General features: G+C 49.2%; 1 protein-coding gene across 1 annotated transcript in view; it reads right to left on the bottom strand.

Annotated features, from left to right (window-relative positions):
• PAX7 (paired box 7) overlaps nt 1–15,998 on the bottom strand; it is an 85,852-nt gene extending 69,854 nt beyond the window's left edge. Inside the window, 4 exon segments of the mRNA NM_001303185.1 lie at nt 12,313–12,441; nt 13,217–13,346; nt 13,895–14,130; nt 15,914–15,998. Coding sequence (NP_001290114.1) covers nt 12,313–12,441; nt 13,217–13,346; nt 13,895–14,130; nt 15,914–15,998 — 580 coding nt within the window.
• Nucleotides 15,999–20,345: the final 4,347 nt, after the last annotated feature.

Below are 20,345 nucleotides of genomic sequence, written 5' to 3'. Positions count from 1 at the left end.
AGAGCCTTTATTGGTTTACTTAGGTGTTAATCCCTTAACAATCAAGTTGTCTGACCACGGAGCCCCGTCCCTATTCTTGTTTACATCTAATTAAGGGGCCGAAATGCCACTTCCCTTCCGCAGCCCTCCCTGCCTTCAACCAACTTCCATCTCCCACCCGGTTGGTTTTGGTTGGTTGTTTTTTTTTTTTTTTTTTTTAAGCAGGTAAATCTCCCTTCGATCGAACGGCGAGATCCCGTCCCCAAATTCCACGTCCCCCGATCCAGCCACATTCCCTTCCAGCAGATGAAAGGCAGAGCTCTCCCGTCCCGGTGTCACCAGCATCTCCGAGCTCGCCTTAATTCAATTAAACCTCGGAACGCCAGGAAACCAGCGGAGATCCACCCGAGCAAACCAGTAGCCGGGGCTAACAAAGGACCTTTCTTTGCAGAGGGTGCAAGGAGAGCCAGGCCAGCCCATGTGTCATCCAGCCCCGGAGACTCCCGGCTCTGCGGGGTTAACGATTCAGACACCACTGCGAGCTCTGGGACTGCAACTTGGCTTAGATAGCGTCTCAGCCCTGGGGCAATTCCTCTAAATCAATTTTCAAAACAATCAGTTTAGGGGCTTTTAATTAAGCTTTAAACCAGTGGTTAAAAATAGCAGTTTACTTCTTTGGGATGCAAACTAGGCTAGCATAAAAATAAATCAGAGAGACGGGCCCGCTGCCTTTTGGGATTCAGGGCGACGTAGATTATATACGTCCCAAGATTACGAGGATTTCTCTTTCTTCTAAGACTTATTCTCTCTCCGAGCAGCTGCTCTTTCCATGCCAGACACCGAAGTGTCCGCAGGACCGCAAAGAGAGGGGATCCCGTGCAGCTTTCCCCAAACCCAAGCTGAGAGGAAAAGAATCAGGGAGGAAAGCTGGGAGCCCAGCTCAGCACATCCCCGGGGTTTTTCTATATAAGGGGAAAGCAAAAATAAAAAGGGGGGGGGGAAAGCAATACGGACAAGGAAAAAAAAAAAAAAAAACAGCTGGGTGTTTCTGCAAAGAGGAAACCCCAAAAAGCCAGGCTAGATTTGAAGCTGAGCTGCTCAGCTTGGAGATGGGACCCTGGAGCATCCCCTCTCCTCCACCCGCGGTGATAAATTCGCCTAAAAGGTGAATTTAAGCTCCCTGGGTGCTTTTGTAGTTTAAATGGGAGCCTCCAGGTTACCCCCACCGCCCTCTCCCTTTGTTTAATTCTTCTGTGGCTGCAGCTAAAGGGACTCTCCTAGGGCCCAGCTCCATACACACAGCTCACACCTTTAAATCCCTTAAGCTCGCACAGGTTTTTGGCTCCCCAAACCCGGCCAGAAAGCAGATGTTTAAACGCAGCCCTTGCACCAAAGGCAGCTCTTAAAAGGGACCACAGCGTTAGGTTGATTAAAGAGTAATTAAGGGCTGTGGGACTCCTTTGGTGCCGCTCCTAGGACTCTCCTCGCCCGGAGGATTTCTCCCTAGGTGACCCAGATAAATTACAGATAGGGTTGAAATAACTTTTGTCCACGACGGACCGGGATGAGCCCGGCCCGCAAATCCCCGCACAGCGGTGGTTAATGAGGCAGTCATGCAAAACGCAGCGACTTAAACCTAAAAAGAGTCGGCTCGGAGTGACTTCTCCTTCCAGGGCTCCGCGGGTGGGTTTCGAGCCGTTCCCATTTCCATTCCCAACCCTCGGAGCTCGACCTTGACCCGGTTTGTCCCCGGTTTAATGGGGAAAAGAGGAGTCCAGCCGCTTCAGCATCCTCGAAGTTGGGTTTCTCTCCCCTTCTGTTCGGTGGGGAAAAGACCCAAACTCCCCGCGTGGAAGGGGGGGGGGGGGGGAAACAGAAATGAGGGAGGCTGAAAAATCAACCTCCCCGAGAGGAAACGAGGGGATGAGCAAAGGGAGAAAAAAATCATCGGGAATCGGAGAGGTTTCCTAAGCTAACCTGCTCGGGGACGGGGAGAAAAAAACTTTCCCCAAAGGGCTGATTTCCCCCAAAGGGCTGATTTCCCCTAAAGAGCTGATTTCCCCCAAAGAGCTGATTTCCCCTAAAGAGCTGATTTCCCCCAAAGGGCTGATTTCCCCCAAACGCCTGATTTCCCCCAAACGCCTGATTTCCCCGCTACTTCCAAGGACTTTCTGCTGCTCCTTTTCCTCCGTTCCTTCTCCCCCCGCCCCCTGCCTTCCCCCCTTTAGATCTCAGCGTGTTTGCTCTTGACTTCATCCACTAAGTCAATAGTTTGGAGATGCCCTCATCCTCAGAGGCCCGAGCCCCCGTGTCCCCTCCCTGTTTTCTCCTGCGGATAATGGCAGCCTTTTGTCGTGTAATCAAGCTCCCGAGGGGTTGGGAGACAGATATAGATTCTTGGCATTTGTCGGTGAAAATGAAAGCTGGATTAGGCAGAGGCGGCTGCACACTCCATGGTAAAGGACAACAACTATTCCCCCATTGAAAGTCCCATTCTGGTTTGGTTATTTTATCTTTAAAAGTTGTTTGTATTTCTAAAGTGGCCATTGATGCACTTAGAAAGTGTAGCAAGCTGTAAAGCCTCGCTTCAAATGAAAGGCGGACAGAGAGAGAGAGGGAGAAAAAAAAAGAGGAGGTTAAGGGGAGAAAACAGAGTGAGAAAAAATACCGTCATAAAAGGATGGAGAGGAGGGGGAGAGGGGGTAAAAGAGTTAAAAAGATCCAATTCTGCCTAAAATCGGAGAGAAAAGTCACGAAGTCACAGCAGCCGGGGTTCGGCTCTGCTTTTTTCCCTTCCCGACGGAGAACATCGCGGGGGGTGGGAGGGGGGGGGGGGTTTGAAAATCGGGTGGGAACCCAACCGGGGGGGGGGTTTCCTTCGTTGGGGAGCTTTGATTCTTTGCAACCGAAGTGGAAAGCCAAGGCAGATGCTAAGTACAGCGCTGAAGCGATGTTATAACCAGCAACAAGCGCTCTGTTTTCTCCTTCACAGAGCTTTGCTGCCGAGCACTAATGGGGGAAGATTGTCCATCTCTGCACTATTCACCTCTGCCCATTTTCTCTCGAGAAGCTTTGCCAGTATAAATATATAATTCCAACCCCCCCCCCCCCCGAACGTCGCTTGGATTTAACTCCATCTCCTCGTCTTTTAGATGTATCTTAATCTGGGGTTGCGCCGTCCTTCCCTCCGCTGAACAGGAGGTAGAGAGGAGTGGGATATTTTGCTTTTAAAGGAAAGCATTTGTCAAACGCCCAAACTTTTCTCCTCCTTTTCAGTTCCAAGAGTGGAAATCGCAGTTTACCCGCTGCGAGCCGCGCGCACAAGGGTTGGATTGTGGCTGGATGGAGATTAAGGGGAAAACTCCAGGAAAAAAAGCAGCAGAGCAACGAGGTATAAACCAAACATTCACATTCTCCATCTATATCTATATATATATATATATAAATGAGGCTTCAAATAGCTCAATTTGCTGCTATTTAGCATCAAACGCTCCTCGAGAAATGGGGGGGGGGGGGGGGGGGGGGGGGGGGGGAAAGGAGGGAAGAATTGAAAAGAATTAAGTTCCTAAATAAGGAATCCCTATTAAAAATAATACCGGCTTTCCCTAACTGCGTGGCCGTCTATATGGACCCTTACAATCACCAGCAGCTCCGGCTATCTGCCCTCTCTCGGATAATTTACACCATACAAAGGTTGGGGGCTATTAATCCCGTCGTCCCCCCCCCCCTTCCACCCCCCATTCCTATTCATGTCAATGTTTCTTTCTCTTTCCGAGCAATCAAATGTGCTGGAAACAATTGTAGGGAATTTAAACATGACTGTTCCCTGAATATCCCTCGACATCGAAGTGTCCTTTGTACGTTCAACCTCTCCTTTTAGAGACGCTTCTATACTTCGAAATGCAAAATAAAACAACCGTGGGCTGTATTAAAGAGCCGGCCTGGGACTGATGGGACCCAAACCCCACAGTTCGAAATGAGCTTTATGGGATTTAAGGCTACTTCTGTTAACTTCAGGCGAGGCGAAAAATAGCCCGAGCGCCTGAAGTTGCTCGAAAAGCTCTTCTCGTCCAGCCTCAACTTTCCCCTCTCCTTTAATTCCCAATAAATATGCAAATCGATTCGTCCCCATAATGGGAACGGGGAAAATAAATAAATGACAGAATTGCGGTGGCTTCGGACTTTTGCCTCCGTTCGAGGTTTGGGTGAGAATGGAAACGGCAGCGGGTTGGGGTAGGTCCCCATATCCTTCCCTTCTCCGTTCCCTCGAAAGAAAGGAAAATTACATTTTTTAGGACCCTCCCCCTCGATAAAACGGGACAGCATCGCTGCCTAAACGCCCTGTCCGGGTCCCTACAGCGATACAGCGGGGGGGTGGCAGCCCCCAAGGAGGGCTGTATGGGCTGTCCGATGGGATGTCACCCCATCATACGCACACACACACTTTGGGGACAGCCGCCTCTCCGCGGGGACGCAGCATCGCAGCTCCCCCTCCTCTCTCCCCCGTTTAAAGGGTCACTTTGATCCTCGATCTTTAGGGGCTCGGGACAAAGAAGCCACTGAAGGCTGAAGGCTGCCGGGTGTGTTTGTGTCCCGTCCCCGTCCCCCCCCCCCCCCCCCTCTTTCCTTCCCTCCCCACCTACTCCGAGAGAGAGCCTTGCAAACAGCCGTGCCCCCAACCCCACTCTTTTAGGGTCAGGCAAAGTGCTTCCTTCCAATTTTAGCAACAGCAACAACAAGCAAAAGGGAAAAAAAAAAAAAAAAAAAAAGCCCAGAAAAGAGGGAAAACCAAGAAGGGCTTCCTCTGCCTTCCAGAGAGCCTCGGGGGCGGGGGGCAAAGGGATCGGATCTCCCCCCTCGCACCTCGGAGCATCCCTTCGTGCCTTCCGTGTCACCCTCACACCGCGACCCCAAGCCGCCCTGAGGGTTTTCCATTCCTCCCTCTCTAGGAAACGCGACCCTCTCTTTGAATGCCAATTATTCCCCCCCGCCTCCTCAAAAGAAAAAAATAAAAATGTAAAAGCCTTTTTATTTTAGTTATTTTTTTTTTTTTAAAGCCCTTGACTGCGTTTCTCGGGCAGGTGGAGGTGAGCCAGGAGCATCCCTTGAGTCCTGCTGTTGTATGAAGGGAAACCCCCTATTTCCATCTCCAGGAAGTCCCGACAGGTGAAAATTAGTTCTTATCAGCATTAATATATAATTACTAAAAAAGAAAAGAAGAAAAAAAAAAAAGAAAAGAAAAAAGAAAAAAGAAAGAAAACGAAAAACCAAAAACAAGCGCTTTGCTCCTCTTCCTCACCCCAAACCCCAAACCTCGGGCACAGCCGCACAGAAGGGATGAGCTCAGCTGTCCTATGCGCAGCACGGAGCTGGGGGACCCTTCCCTTATAGCACTGCCATACAGCTCAGAAACGAGCCCAGGGTCCCCCCCCCTCCCTCCGCAGACCCTACAGAGCCTTTGCGACAATTCATCACAGGACCCAGAGCCATCCAAGCAAGTAATGTGCAGCCTCAGATCTCCTATGTCCCACAAGACAGAGCGCCTGCTAATTAATAGACAGTGATTCCTGCGAGCAGCCCGAACAGTCTGTAATATGATGAACTTCCTTTGTACCGGTGTCACCACAAATGTTTCTGATAAGGAAAAGCATCCAAGGATCAAAGACTATAAGCTTCTCAATTTCCTCAAGCTGCCTCTACTTTTCCTCACCTACTTTTTCTCTTCTCCCCTCCCTCTGCGCAGCCCCGACCCTTCTCCATGAGCCCCGTTCTGCCTGAAAAACCCCAAATCCAACCCCGTCCCTTCCCCGTTTTTCCCCAACTCCCGGTGACAAATGTCTTTATAACCAGGCATTAACTGACAACTCGTTTCTTTTGTGGCCAGCTCAACGCCAGCCCCGGGGCGGGATGAGCCGAGGATGAGGATGGGGACGAAGATGAGGATGATTTTTGGGGGGTTGGGGGATTCAGCAGATCTCCATCCTGGTTCCACCGCATCCCCATCCCGAACCGAGCTGCTCAACCGCACCTGCGCTTCGGTGGTGCTTTAATTCTTATTCTGGACCGGTTTGGGATGGATGGGATGAGAGGTAACCCCCCCTCCCCTTAAAGGACCCCCCCTCTGAGCACACAGTGGAAGGGGATCGGTGCCACCAAGGCCCGGCCGGCAGCTCGGAGCCGCGTCCCCATCGCTGTCCCCATTCCCTGCAGCTGCCAGCATCTTCTCGCCCACATTCCTCCAAAACAAAAACAAAAACAAAAAAAAGGAAAACTAAAAAATAAGAATAATAAAAAGAAAGAAAAATGGAAGAGCCCAAACCGGGCTGAAGTTCAGCTTAAATAAAAGAAGAAGGGGAAAAAAAAGGAAAAAAAATATATTTAAAGGCCATTGGTGGAGAGAAGAGTTTATGTGGCAGCTGATAGAAATGGACTGCTTTTTTTTTTTTTTTTTTTTTATTTAAGAATAGTCTCTATAAATATATAATATCTCCAAAGCCCAGGTCTTAAGAGGGTCCCTTATTTGCTTCTTTCTTTTGTAGGAAACGTAATTTTCAGAAAGATGCTTCCCCCCCGCCTTACCCTAATGCTCGAGTAAGTACCTTACAGCTTTAAGGCTAGTGTTATATGTGCTTTAAAATCCTGCCATGTAAATTCCCCTGAAAAATTTGGAAAGCTTCTCGGGGGGGTACGAGTGGGGGTGTTGGGGAGGGGGGCTGGAATGGAGGAGGGGGAGAAAGGGGAGGTTAATCCGGGTTTAATGCTATGATGCAGTCACAGGACCAGGGCTAGGCTGATTGTGTTATCTCTTCCCAACATTTGGGTCTCCCATATTTCACCCAGCCAAATAGCTGCGAGAAAAAAGTGCGTATGGAGGCACTCCTGACGCCTCAGGAAAATATGTTATTAATATCTAAATAACTTCCCAATACTGTCTCTAAATCTCCCCTTCACCACTCCAGATGATGAATTCGTTTGAAGTGTTCTCCCGTCTCATCTTTTCAGTGTCTCTCTCCCTTTTTTTTTTTTTTTTTTTTTTTTTAAACCAGGCTTATTTCAAACTGGTAAATATCTAATTCCTTTAACCACACTGCAGACACGTCTCTCCCCTCTTATATACAATTCTCATTTACCGAGATCCAGATAGAAAACAGAGAATAAACCCCAACACCGCCTTCAACTCCTTCTGAAAATTATTCAGGCTTCGGGAGCATCTTTTTTTTTGGGGGAAGCACACCTGGATGGCACATCTGCCCTGCAGCCTCCCCGCTCCATCCCTCCTACCCCAATTACCACCAAAAGCCCGGGATTAGAAATATATACCTTCCAGCTTCCTTCCTGCCCTCCTCTATCACGGCATCCATCTCCCCCCATAGCCGCTTCCTATCCCTCCCAGCCTATCACGTAATCTACCATTCACCTTCAAATTAGAGATTATTATGGCTGCCTTGTATTTCCTTCCCCTTCCTGCTGAGCCGAACCCCCCCCTCGCTTCCCCGTACCCGCATTCCCCTTTTTCTTTGCCCTTTTTCTACAATTCAACCCATTCTTCTCCCCACCCAGCGCCAAAAAGAAGGGGAGGGGACGCACAAAACCCAAACAACCCCTGGATCACAAACATCTCCCTTATATTATTTCACTTCCCACTGTATAATTGAACCTCTCTCCCCGCATCCTTGTCTTAAGTTTGTTTTTTAAGACGCCTTCTATTAGATTATACTCGTTCATTCCCCCCTCCAACCTTATCTCTCCTCCTCTCTTCTCTCCTTCCCGTCACACTCGATTTAGGAAGGAGTTTATCTTGCAAACATTTGCCTACTTTGTTTATGTAGACCAGGTTCTGCAGCTACTTGTTCCCAAAAGCCACTGTTTGCCTTTGTAATTGTTATCTGTGTTTATTGTTGTACCTCATTTGTCTCAGCTTTTTTTGTGACATGTAAGCTCCGTGTGTGCTCACATCCAACCCCCCCTCCCTTCTCCCTCTCCCTGTATTTTTTTTTTCCCTTTTCCCTCCCCTCTCTCCTCTCCTCTCTCTCTCTCTCTCTCCCTGAAATATGCACAGAATAACTGAGCCTAAAGCCAATGAATTGCTTGACACTACCCTATCTCTTTCCTGCCCCCCATTATTAGAGCTGATCCCACTCGCAACACTCACAAATCCCGCCTGGTCTCTGTTTGATTAGATTGCCAACCTTTCGTAATCCCTTGATTTGATGAAGTGTCTGTTCCCCCCCATTTCCCCCCTAAACATACATTGACAGAGAAAGCTCTTGTTGGTTTTACACCGATGCAGATTGTTTGCTGATAAATGGACCTGAAACCCCCCGCTCCCCCCCTCCCCCCCCCGGCTCTTAGGGACAAAGCCACTTCCCAGGTGTGGCAGCGAGGGGTTGATCCCCCCCCCTTCCCCTTTATTTTTCCCATATCCACTCCCCCGAATTTAATTAAATTTGGCAGGACCCGAACAGCCTCCCTCCCCCCCCAAGAAAAGAAAAAACCCTAAACTCTACACCAGGGACTGCTATCACATTAAATCATTACCACCTCGGGGCGGGGAGGGGGGGGATATGGGATGGTCACACCTGTTCACGCTTCCAAAACCCCAATACAATTAAATGCTGCTCTGTATCCATCTCTTCCAACCGGGTTTCCCATCCCAACCCCGCGTATCATTTCCATGGGGGGGGGGGGGGGGTGTGTGAGAAACACAGCGGTGCAACCATTGGTGCCCCGTGCGCCATAAAGAGGAGCACGGAAATAAAGGAACGGGAGGGATTGGGGGGGGGGGATGCGAAACAGTCATGAGTCGTAAATAAATAATAAAAACCAAGAAAAAGATTGAAGTCATCAAAACAACACCGCGATAAGCGATTAAAAAAATATATAAACAATAATTAAAAGAAACAACGACAACAAAAATAAATAAAGTGATAAATAATGCGTAATAACGCAAAGCCACCTGTCCGGCCCCGCCGCTCTGATCCCAAACCCTGCATCCATCCCCGCTCTGTTTCAGCACAGCAGCCCCGAATGGGACACCCGTGGCCATAGGGTGACACGGAGGGGGGGTCATTCCTCTGCTGAAGCTCATCCCCCTCCTGCCATGCCTTCCCCATCACCCACCGCCCCACATCTGCTTGTAATTAATACGAGACCTCGCCTGAAGTGTGGGCACCATCCTCAGCACCCCGTTACATTTGGGGAAGGGGGGGGGGGCGGGTTCCGTTTCTCCATTCACCCCCACGATTCCATATCGCATCTCCGGGTGTGGGGTGAACCAAAGCAGCCCATCACCCACCCTAATAAACCCCAAACACTCACAATAAATAACAACAACAACAAAAATAATAACAACTCGCTCTTAACAAGGATAAAAATAAAAAAATAATAATAATAATAAAAATAAATAAATAAAAAATAAAGTGAAGCCTCATGAATATATGCCCAGGGCTAGCTGGAGTGAGCCGTTTAAAGATGAAAGTGCAAAGAAATAAAGGCTCAATTTAATCTGCCTTAAAACCCTTCAACTTAACGTTTGTGCTGGGAACTCAGAGAGTGAGTACTGATTGGGGATAAATACATTTCTTAGCATGCCTTGGAGCTATTACACCCTTCTCCAACACAGCTCCCTATTCAACAGCCACAGTTTTCATTACCAGCTCTAATAAGTCTTAACATTATTAAATGCCAAGCAGACGATAGAAAGAAACAGGCGCAGGGTGGAAGCTTTCTTTAACACTTAAAAAGAGAGAGCATTTAGGGCTGTCTTCCTCCGGCTCCCCGCGAGGAGAACCCGCAAATGGAGCAAAGGCGTTTGGCAGGAGGAAAAAGGCCAAAACAAAGTTTCCCCCTCTCCTTTTTCTCCCTTCCCCCCCCCCCTCCGTCCGCAATCATCATGAAAATACCCTTAAAAAAAAAAAAAAAAAAAAAAAGGGGAGGTGGGGGGGAAATAAATAGGAAAAATAAAGCGAGGAATACAAACACCCAACGCAGAGCTGGGAACGAGTGCCAGGAATGCTTTTATATATATATATATATATAAATTTAATATCAAACTTCGCAGGGTCAATGGGAATTGATCTCTAAGGGGCATCGCGATTCGCGGCTCTAAAAGAAACAGCAAAACACCGCCTCGGAACGCTTTACAAACTGACCGCTCATTAATTATCTTAATTGGGGCTGTTTAGAAACTTTTCTCAGTATTGATGGCTGTTGTTATTATTGGTGGTATTTTTTAATTGCTCTGACAGCCCCGCACCCGGCTTCACCGCTGCCCGCTGTTTCGGCAGCTCCGCATAACTAAAGCTTTTTTAGAGTTTTTTCCCCCAAATCCACGCAGAAGAAGGAGAAAATAAAACGAACGGGAGCCCAGCAGCCCATCAATAATGATTTATCTCCGGGATTGGGCGCTCCGAGGGCTGCGGCAAAAGGGAATCAGCCCCAAATTAGCGCTCGATTCAAAGCGGGTTCCGCAAAGAACCCGCGGTTCGTTTTGATTTTTTTTTTTTCCCCGACAGAAAACAAACTCAAGAAAATAACTAAAAAGAAACGATCTCGACGTGTAAAAATCATTACTTTTCCCAGCGATGCGACCCGGAGAAAAACCATCTCTCCGAAATGAAACCCAACGCATCGCGCGGTGACGCGGGGGCAGTTTTTCCCCCTCCACACAATGGGCTCCGATTTGCAAATGAGCATCGCCTATTTCCAAATCACAAGCAACATTTTGCAACGTCCAACGGCTCGCCTTTTTTCCAACAGACGGTCCTATAATATTACAAAACTATCTAACAGCAGGGAGTTTTGAATAATTTATCTCCCTTTCTTCCCTTCCTTGGCCCTTTGTCCGAACTTTTTCTCCTCCTTGCAGAATTTTGAATGAGAATAGAGAAGCCCTCCCTCCCCCATCCCTTTACTCCATTTTTAAGGCAGCCTAGGGTTTTTCCCCTTCTTTTTTTCCCCTTTCTTCCCCCCCACCCCCCACCCCCCTTTTTCTTTTTTTCCTTCCACTGTTTGCTTTTGTGGCCGGGAATCTTTTGCTTATAAAGCTTCAATAGACTCGAAGGTCTTTGTAAGTGAAGTTCATCTTCAAGGTTGGAAAAAAAAAAAAAAAAAAAAAAAAAAGGGAGAGAGAGAGAAAGGGAGAGAGAGATCGGATCCTTAAAGAACCCCCTTTTGTGCACCTTCATTTAAACGTTTGATGGTGACACGGAGAAGCTTTTCTCTGCCCCAAATTCCCCGCACTTCAATATTCCCCCGCATTGTCCCGAATTGGGGAAAACTTTGCAGCCTAGTGGGAAACTTTGTGGGAGCTCCTTTGCCGATATGGCAAACCGGCCCCCAAGCCGTGCAAGCCGGTCTCACCATCGCCATTTTGCCATCAATTCGGGGGGAAAAATAAACAGCAAAACCTTCATTCGAAAGGCTTTTCTACGGGACTTCGTAATTCCCGCTTTCCTCCCCCAAAAAGCGCTGAGCTCTTGGACGCGACGAAATCATTCCGTGCCTAAAGCAATACCTCCCTCCCGTCCCTCAAACTTCCCCCCTGCTTTCACACACCCTCACTGCCAAACTTCAATTATTTTCGCTAAAAATACCGGTTTCCCTTCTTTTTTTTTTTTTTTTTTTTTTTCTTTTCTTTTTTTCTTTTTGAAGGCTGAGGAATCATCTCCCCCATCCAGCTTCCCAAAATGACTTTTCCAAAGCACCACGAGCTTGAAAAACTCGCATCCCCCCCCCCTCCCCCCGCAATGAGAGACAAGTGCAGTGTCACCGGGTCCCCCCTCACCGAGCTGCCCTCAAGCTTTCCACCAGCAGCCCCAGCTTTATTATCCCTATTTATTATTTGCCTATTTATTATTTCCCCCCGAGCCCGGTGCTGGTGGCTCTCACTGCAGCCCCACAGCAGCGCGCATCCCGTGCTCTCTAATTGATATTGATTGGCCAAATCGGTCAACTGTCAGCCAGAGTTTCAGGGGACCACTTAGAGAGCAGGAGAGAAATCTGTTTAACAAATTCATTTAGGAATCAGAGATGCCTCCCCTCAGTCATCTCCCTTTATAAATAATTGATCTGGAGCGGCCGCGAGCAAAACACCGACAACTCTTCCACGCGGGGATGAGAAAACATCACAACCCCAAAGGCTGGGTACCAGCAGCCCCAGCAGCATCACACCTTGGCTCTGCCATCAGTCCTACTTGGAAAGGACAACTGTAAGGCTCTGCAGCCAATCCTTTTCTTATTCTCCATCTAAAAGTGGTGGGCTGTGCTCCCAAAGGTTCCCCCTATCTTAAATGTTCCCCCAATCCAACCTGGGGCACGCGTGGCCGCCTCTACCTTTGTCGCCCAGGATGCCATCTATGCTGTGCTTGGCCTTCTTCTCCCCGTCTTCCTCCTTCTTGTCGCAGTCCTCCTCTTCCTCTTTCTTCCCGAATTTGATGCGTAGCACACGGCTAATCGAACTCACTAAACCTCAGACAGTCAAAGACAAGAAGGCAAGTATAAGCTGCCTGGGAACGCATGGGGGAAACCCAAGCTGGAGCCTCATTCACATCGAGGGCACCTGCACCTCTTTTCCCAGTTTTATACACCTTCTCCTTCTGCCAGCTGCACCCAAGCACCCCTCAGTTCACCCAAGTGATGCTAACTTGGGTGCCTGAAGATGGACCCCCTCCCAAACACCTGGCCCCACTCATGGGGTTGCACATCTCAGGGTTCCCACCTGCTTTGTGGCAGGGAAAATGTCCCCAGCGCTTGGCTTGCACCCTCAGTGGGACCAGGAAAGGCCCAAAAGTTTGGATTCAGCCTCCCCAGGACCCCTCTTCTGGGGATCTGTGCCCTGCAGAGCAAGCTCAGCTCCTCTGCAGCAGAGAGGAACTCTGAGCCAAAGGAACCAGGACCTAAAAAACATCCAGACCCCCAGCACAGCTCAACACTGGGGTATAGCATCATTTTCATTCCATTGAGCGATGGCATTCCTGGATGAATGGAAGCACTGCTGTGTATCCCCAGTGCGCAATACCTGGGCTGAAGTCCCCCCCGACTCTGCTCTGGGATCTACCCCATGCAAGCTGTCCTCAGGTTGGAGGCCCCCAGTTGTCCCCAGGGAGCTGGAATAACTTGGAAAAACTGCTTTGGTTTGCATCCCTCCCCATGCAGAGCAAGGAGCAAGAGGATGCTGGAGACAACCGTGCCCATTTTTGGGATCACGGGTGGCCTTACGGCCAAGCTGCCTTCTCACCTGAGGGCACAGTGCTGCGGTCGCAGTGTCCATCCTTCAGCAGCCTGTCCCGGATCTCCCAGCTGAACATCCCAGGGTTTTCCCTCTTGTATTCCTCGATTTTCTTCTCCACGTCGGGAGTCGCAACCTGCTTTTGTGGTCAATGGCCACCGGTGCGTGCGTGAGCAGAGAGAGGGAAGGGGAGAGAGAAAAAGCCCTTTTAATTGAAAAATTAAACCGGGCTGCTAGTTTTGGGGGCAAAAAAAGTTGAATTTGAGGGATGGGAAGGAGGAAAATAAAGCTGGGAAGAGATACGGTGTTGTCCCCCAGGTGTGGATTCTATTTGTCCTCCTTAAAATTAAAGCGCACGGAGGACAAGGAGATGGCAAAGATGGGTTTAACCTGAGATGGAAGGAAGGAGGGGATGCGAGGGATGCTTTTTTGGGGGGCTGTGTAAACCCTAAAGCAAACAGGAGCCGAAGGAAATGCTCGAATGCTTGCCACTTGTTGCATGCTGAAAACCCCGTTAATTTATTCCCATCCTGCTGCCCGGCGCTGTTTTCTCCCCATCTTTGCTCAAAACCCGTTCATTTCGTTCAGCCCTAAATTCACTCCCTCTCCTTCCAAAATAAGACCCCTCCCCGGCTGTTTCCTAACACCTCGTGTCGGGCCCATAACGCGGCCCCACATTGCACTCACCCTGGGCTTGCTGCCCCCGATGGCCCCGGGTCGGATGGAGCCCGTCTCTTGGTACCTGCAGAGGATTTTGGAAACGCAGCCGTGGGAGACCCTGAGCTGCCTGGAAATCACGCAGGGCCGGATCCCGTGGTGAGCCATCTCTACGATCTTGTGGCGGATGTGGTTGGGTAATGGGCGCCCGTTGATGAAAACCCCTCCGAGTTGATTCACCCGGCCCTGGCCCAGCGGGGTGGACACTGGGAACGGGGGGGAAAAAATGGTGAAAAAGGGCAAAAAAAATCCGTCAAAATTCCACGCATCCCTCCCCGCGCCTCCAGTTTGCATCCCAGAGATTTGCACCTCTCCATTGTGTCCTAAAACCGGGGCAAAACCTCTCGCATCCCTGGAATTGGTTTTTATCCCGTATCCCCGCGGTGCCCTTCGCTGTAGGGGAAAGTTTTCCCGTTGAAAATAGAAGGAGCCGCGCATCCCGTCACCCCTCTGTCCCCTCGGGGTTACAGATCCTTGGGCATTTCACACCTACACTTTGAACCAGAGCCGAAAGAGGAAAAGATTTAAAACCTCACGGCAAAGCCAAATAGGATAAAAAAGAAAAAAAAAGTTCGCACTTCTCCCCAAAAGCGCGCAGCGCTCCTCGCTCCAAACGAGGAGCTCCGCGTCCCCGCTGAGGGGCTCCGCGCTCCGAATTAATGAGGGGCTCTCTGATTGCGACCAAACTTTTTGGAAATAGGCTCTCGAAATCCCCTCGAGGGTTTCTTTCTATGGGTTCGGAGGAACAGCGATGCGCGGCACCTGCGGGGTCGGTATTTCGCGCTGTAGATTTCGGAGATTAATACGATTTCACAGGCTTCGGAATTAGGGAGAGGGAAAAAAAAAAATTAAAAGAAAAAAAAAATACGAAGGGAAGAACTCAGCTGCGCAATTTGCAGCGAGGCTGGAGGGGGCGAGGGGGTGATTTTCTCTTTACAAAGAAAAGTCGATTCCAGAAATTGCCTCGCGATTTAACAAGAATCATGCACCACTAATTCAAAGTCACTTGGCCAGCACTCCCTGGATATATCATTATCGACAGATAACACTCGAGTGGCCAATTTTACATTCAAGAGGTACTAAAACCGCCGCCCGCTCTCTCTTTTCATTATTCCCAGTCATGTTGTGCAAATATTGTTGTAATCCTTTGATCCTTTCCCTTGCCGTCTGTTTTACTTCATTTGCTACAGAAAAGCACTTCAGCAAATCCCCCCAGCTTGTATGTTTTGCAGTCTGCGTGGCTTTCCCCAGCTTTGAGTTTCGCCACTTGATCACGGTCTGTATGAAATTCTCCTCTTTAATAAATGCGGGGAAAGGGCTCCTACTTTAATTCTGATTTTTTTCTTTTAATTTTTTTAATTTTTTTTTTTCCTCCTAATTTGTTATTATTCCCTCGCACAGCTTTGGGCAGAAATAATAAGCCGGGCGGCCGCACAAAGGGAAAGAAAACGACGGGGGAAGTTGGTTGCTCCGCAGTGGAGATGTCATCCCCGTGGATGACACTTCTCGAGGTGACAGCTCCCATTTCCCCCCCTTTTTCCTCGGCCGAAGCACCGCATCTGTTCCCAGCCCCAAAGCTCCGGCTTTGGCTTTTATTTTCCTGGGGAGAAGTTGGAAACAATCGGGTTTTCTTGCCTTTTTTTTTTTCCTCCTGCTTTCTTCCTTTCCTCCTTTCTTTCTCTATAGGGCCGGGACTCTTTGAGTTTGGAAAATGATAATAGTAGTCACAGTAATAAAGGGCGAGCCTAAAACCCGCTCCTAACTACTTGAAACGGGAGGAAAAATAAAGAGCAAAGCGGCACAAGCCGCTCGAGGAAAGGCACGGCGTGAGAAAAGAGCTCCAACCTCCCCAAAGTTGGACGCTCCGCTCCGGATCCCCCCTTTCTTTAAGCTCCATCCTCACCCAACTCACCTCTCCCCGGTTTCAAATCCATCCCAAATTCATCTATTTGAAGTCGTCCTCACACACGTAAAGATATGTATACCTACCTTCTAAAGGGAAGCCGGTGCGAGGGTAGTTTTGCCCCGGCGCCGGGCGCATCATCCGCGGTACCGTCCCGGGGAGCGCTGCCATAGCGGGGGGCGGCGGAGCGGCTCCGTACGGATCGGGGTCACCCCCGAACCCCGGGAGAGCCGAAAGATCTACGGCTTTTCTTCTCTGTGGTCCCCGTAAAGCTTGAAGGCTTTCGACGGTTTTCCAGCCCCGGCGGCTGTTTTAAAAAAAAACAAAAACCAAACAAACCCAAACGAACAAGGGAGAAATCATTGCTCCGAACAAAAAAAAAAAAAAAATCATCATCAGAATAATCGTTAACGAGGTGGGGAGGGGGGGGGGGGTGGTGAAATGATGGGGGGTGAGGGGTGAAAGGAGAGGAGGGAGTGGAGGGGGGGGGGAAAAATCACCCACCAGAAATCCCTCGGAAAGTTTTCGGGCTATGTCACAACCGGCCTGAGCGGGCGCTCCGGAGGAATGTAACCCAGACTGCAGGGAGAAGCAGACACATCCAAAGTTGCCTCGGTGCTGGGTTGGGCTTAAGGATGGGGGGGCGTAGGGGGAGTTGAGTTTTTCCCCCTTAAGCTGAGTTTTTTCCCCTTATTTTTGTTACCGCTGCTTTATTTTTTACCTCCCCCCCTTCCACCCCCCACCCTCCTTGCCTCTTTTTTTTTTTTTTTGGTGTTTCGGGGATGGGTGGGAGGAGGGTTTGGAAGTTGTTAAAGAGCCCAACTTGGGGCGGTGGGGAGGATAGAAGGAGCCCCAGCGCTGTGATAGGCTCCGGCTCCTTTCTTTTATTCATGACCGGGGATGGGGGTACCGCGCCGGGGCTGAGGGACCAATAAGAGGCAGCAGCTTCCCAACACGCAGGCAAATCTACGGGCTGGGGTTATTTTGTTAGACGCTATTATTCATTACTAGGCTTGGCTTCCTTTTGATGGAAAGCTGGGGCTCTCCCCCCCATCCTTTCCTTTCCTCTCCCACCCCCCCCCCCTTTTTTTTTTTTTTAAATATATCGTGGAGGAAAACTTTAGGATAAAGGATTTTGTTTCTTTTTTTTTTTTTCTTTTCTTTTTTCTTTCTTTTCTTTTTTCTTTCTTCTTTTTTTGCTTCACAAACTTCAGCACTCTACAATCAGGCTGGAGCATCCGTGTGCATCCCAAAGGGGTCACATCCTGCCTCAGGTTCCATATGGTCCAAATCCCCCATAACAAACGCCCCCCACCCCCCACCCCCCCCGAACGGTCCATATATACCAAATGGGTTCCAAATATGCCAAATCCCCCATAGCAAACCGGCTCCCTCGAAGCTTCTAGGGTGGGGTTTGAGGTGTTGGGTTCCAAATATCCCAAATATCACATAACAAACTGCCCTCCCCCACCCCCCCAAAGTTTCTGGGGTGGGATTGGAAGGTGATGGGTTCCAAATATACCAAATCCCCCATAGCAAACGACCCCCCTCAAAGCTTCTGGGGTGGGTTTGGGGGTGATAGTTTCCAAATGTACCTAATCCCCCGTAGCAAACCGGCCCCCCCGAAGCTTCTGGGGTGAGGTTTGAGGTGATGGGATCCAAATACACTAAATATCCCATTGCAAACTGCCCCCCCCCGAAGCTTCTAGGGTGGGACTGGGGGTGATGCGTTCCAAATATCCCAAATATCCCACAACAAACGCCCCCCCGAAGTTTCTAGAGTGGGGTTTGGGGTGATGGGTTCCAAATATACCAAATCCCCCATAGCAAACAGGCCCCACCAAAGCTTCCGGGGTGGGATGGGGGTGTTGGGTTCCAAATATCCCAAATATCCCATAACAAACTGCCCCCCCCCAAAGCTTCTAGGGTGGGGTTTGGGATGATGGGTTCCAAATACAGTAAATATCCCATAGCAAACTGCCCCCCCCGGAACATTTTGGGGTGGGTTTGGGGGTGATGGGCTTCATCCCTGCTGTTCCCAATGTTTGAGGATGCGTCGCACCTGCCTTTCAGAGTTCCTTCCACATCACCCCCTCCATCCCCACATAGGGACGAAATGAGACCCAAACCTCTCCACCCTGCTCTCAGTAGCTCCCGACGCATCTCCTTCATTAGCATCCTTAATGAATTGGATCATCCCTACCGGTCCCATAGGGTAGAATGGGTAGAAACGCTGTTCTGCCCCGATCTGCCCTCTCGCTCTCTCCTTCCCGTAACCCAGGTGCCATAGGGGCGGTTCCCGGCCCTCTGACCCGGGACGGGCTGAACAAATACCCAATGTTTTCCCCCAAAAAAGTGGGAAAGGGGCAGGAATCCTCCTCTCAGCGGGGCATGACGCCAGGGCTCGCGAACCCTTTTGTTTGCAGCTGTAAAAGGACTTTCCGTGCAAACCGCTGGAAACTTCTCTTTTCCCCTCCTTTAAAAACGAAAAAAAAAAAAAGAAGAGTCCTGGGGGGAAATGAAGCAGCCAGAGCCACTTCTGAGCTGTCTGGACCCAAAATGTGGTCCCTAAATTACCCCCTCGCTCCCCTGAGGGCACCAACACCCCCTAATCCTCCTCCCCACCCCCCCCTTTTCTTTTTCTGTGCTTTGATGCCCCACCGCATCTTCATCGCTCACACTCTTCCTCTGCCCTTCTCTCCCCGCCTTCTCGGTGTAAATAGATAAATATGTTTGTGAATCTAAACTTCGTCCCGAAAATACTCGGGAAAATAAGTAGAAAAAGGGGGAAGAAAATGTGAGGGGAAAAGGGGGGAAATAAGAGAGAGTAAAGAAGGGGAAAAAGGGGAGGAAGGAGGAGAAAAAGGAGAAAAGAGGGAAAATGGGAGAAAATGGAGGGAAAAGGAGAGGAAACGGGGGAAAATGAGGGGAAAGGAAGAAAAGGAAATGGGGGGAGAAAGGGAAAAGGGGGGGAAATGGGGGAAAAAGAAGAAAAGAAAGGGGAAGAAATAAAGGGAAAAAAAGGAAGGCTGAAATTCTTCCCGAGGTGTCAAGTTCCTCCCAAAGTCTCCTAATCTCGTTCCCGTGGGTTGGGGATCCAGCTAACAAAAATAAAGACCTTCTCCCCCCTCCCCTCCAGCCCCCAAAGTGCCGATTCTTGAAGTTTTAGGCACAAAAATAACGGGGACAGGGAACGATCCGGAGCTCCTTCTCCGCCGCCTTCCTTCAGCGCGGCCGTAATTCAATTATTTGCCATTCATTGGGTCAGAGCTTGGGAATAAAGTTGAAAATTAAATATTAATACTAAAAAAAAATTCTTTTTTTTTTTTTTCCTTTTTTTGGGGGGGGGGGGGGGCTACTGCTCTGCTTCATTACCCACGTTGACAAAGGAGAGACCCCTTCTTTTCTCTCCTGGGAGCAGCGAGCAATAGATTAAAACAAGCATCAATCAGGAAAAGGAGCAAGGAAACTGCTTAAAGGAGCAGGGCGGAATTCCTCCCTGCTTCCCCACTTCCCTGCACATCTCCATGGTTTCCTAAGGTATGTTTCTGGTTGATAAATGCCCCTATATCTCTGGTCCCTTTGGGGGAACGGCTGTAAATCAGCGCTGAAAGGCAGCTCATAAGCAGAAGGGAATGGGGTTGGGGCTGGTTTTGGGGAGCATCTCACTTCTGTGCTGCCAGAGGATGGGGTGGGGGGGTCGTAAGGGATCCCAATGGGAGCAAAAGGGCTTTGGGGGCCCTATAGGACGATGCACCCAGGGTGTTAATACTCCCTTATAGAAAGGCACATCCAGGTTAGCCCTAAACCCCCAGATAGGAGCACTGGGGGATCTCCAACCCCACCAATGTGCACTGCGCTCCCATGGACACTCTATTAACCCAAATAAAGTCCTTCTTTTTCTTTTTTTTTCCCCCTTTTTCCCCCCCAAAATTCAATTTCTAGAGCAACGCAGATCTGGAAACGAGCAATCCTTCAATGATAAGCAAGCAGCAGCTCATCTGCTGAAACCTGAAGGATTTAATCACCGATGCTTTCCCCCACAAGTAGGGAAAATGCAGGAAAAAAATAATAATAATAAAAAAAACCCAACCCCAAACCGCCTGGGGATGAATTATTTAATGAAAAGTTGCTACCTTCTGCAATTACAAGAAGATTACTAATGTGGGAAGGTTTTCCATTTGAGATCTTGGAGTAATAAGCATTATTTTTTTAAGCGATTATCCAATAAATCTCTCTTTAAAGGGCGATAAATCCACCTTGAAAACCAGGGGATTTAAAAAAAAATATTTCAGAGGGACTTCCGCATTTTTCAAAATGACCATTGGAGAAAAGCAGAGGAACACATTGAGGCTGAAGTGTTTGTTTTGTCAGAGAAGCCAGAAAGGAGAGGAGGAATATTTGCAGAGCTCAAAGCAAGCGCAGGAAAGCTGGAAAAGCAGAACCGTGTTTGAGAGCTCCTTCTCAGGGAAGCAAAGTTAATGCCCACGAATGCTCAAGGCTGCAAAAATTCATGTG

This window comes from Meleagris gallopavo, chromosome 23 (genome assembly GCF_905368555.1).
Source record: "Meleagris gallopavo chromosome 23, MGAL_WU_HG_1.1, whole genome shotgun sequence".
NCBI lineage: Eukaryota > Metazoa > Chordata > Aves > Galliformes > Phasianidae > Meleagris > Meleagris gallopavo.
This window is presented reverse-complemented; position numbering and strand designations above follow the sequence as displayed.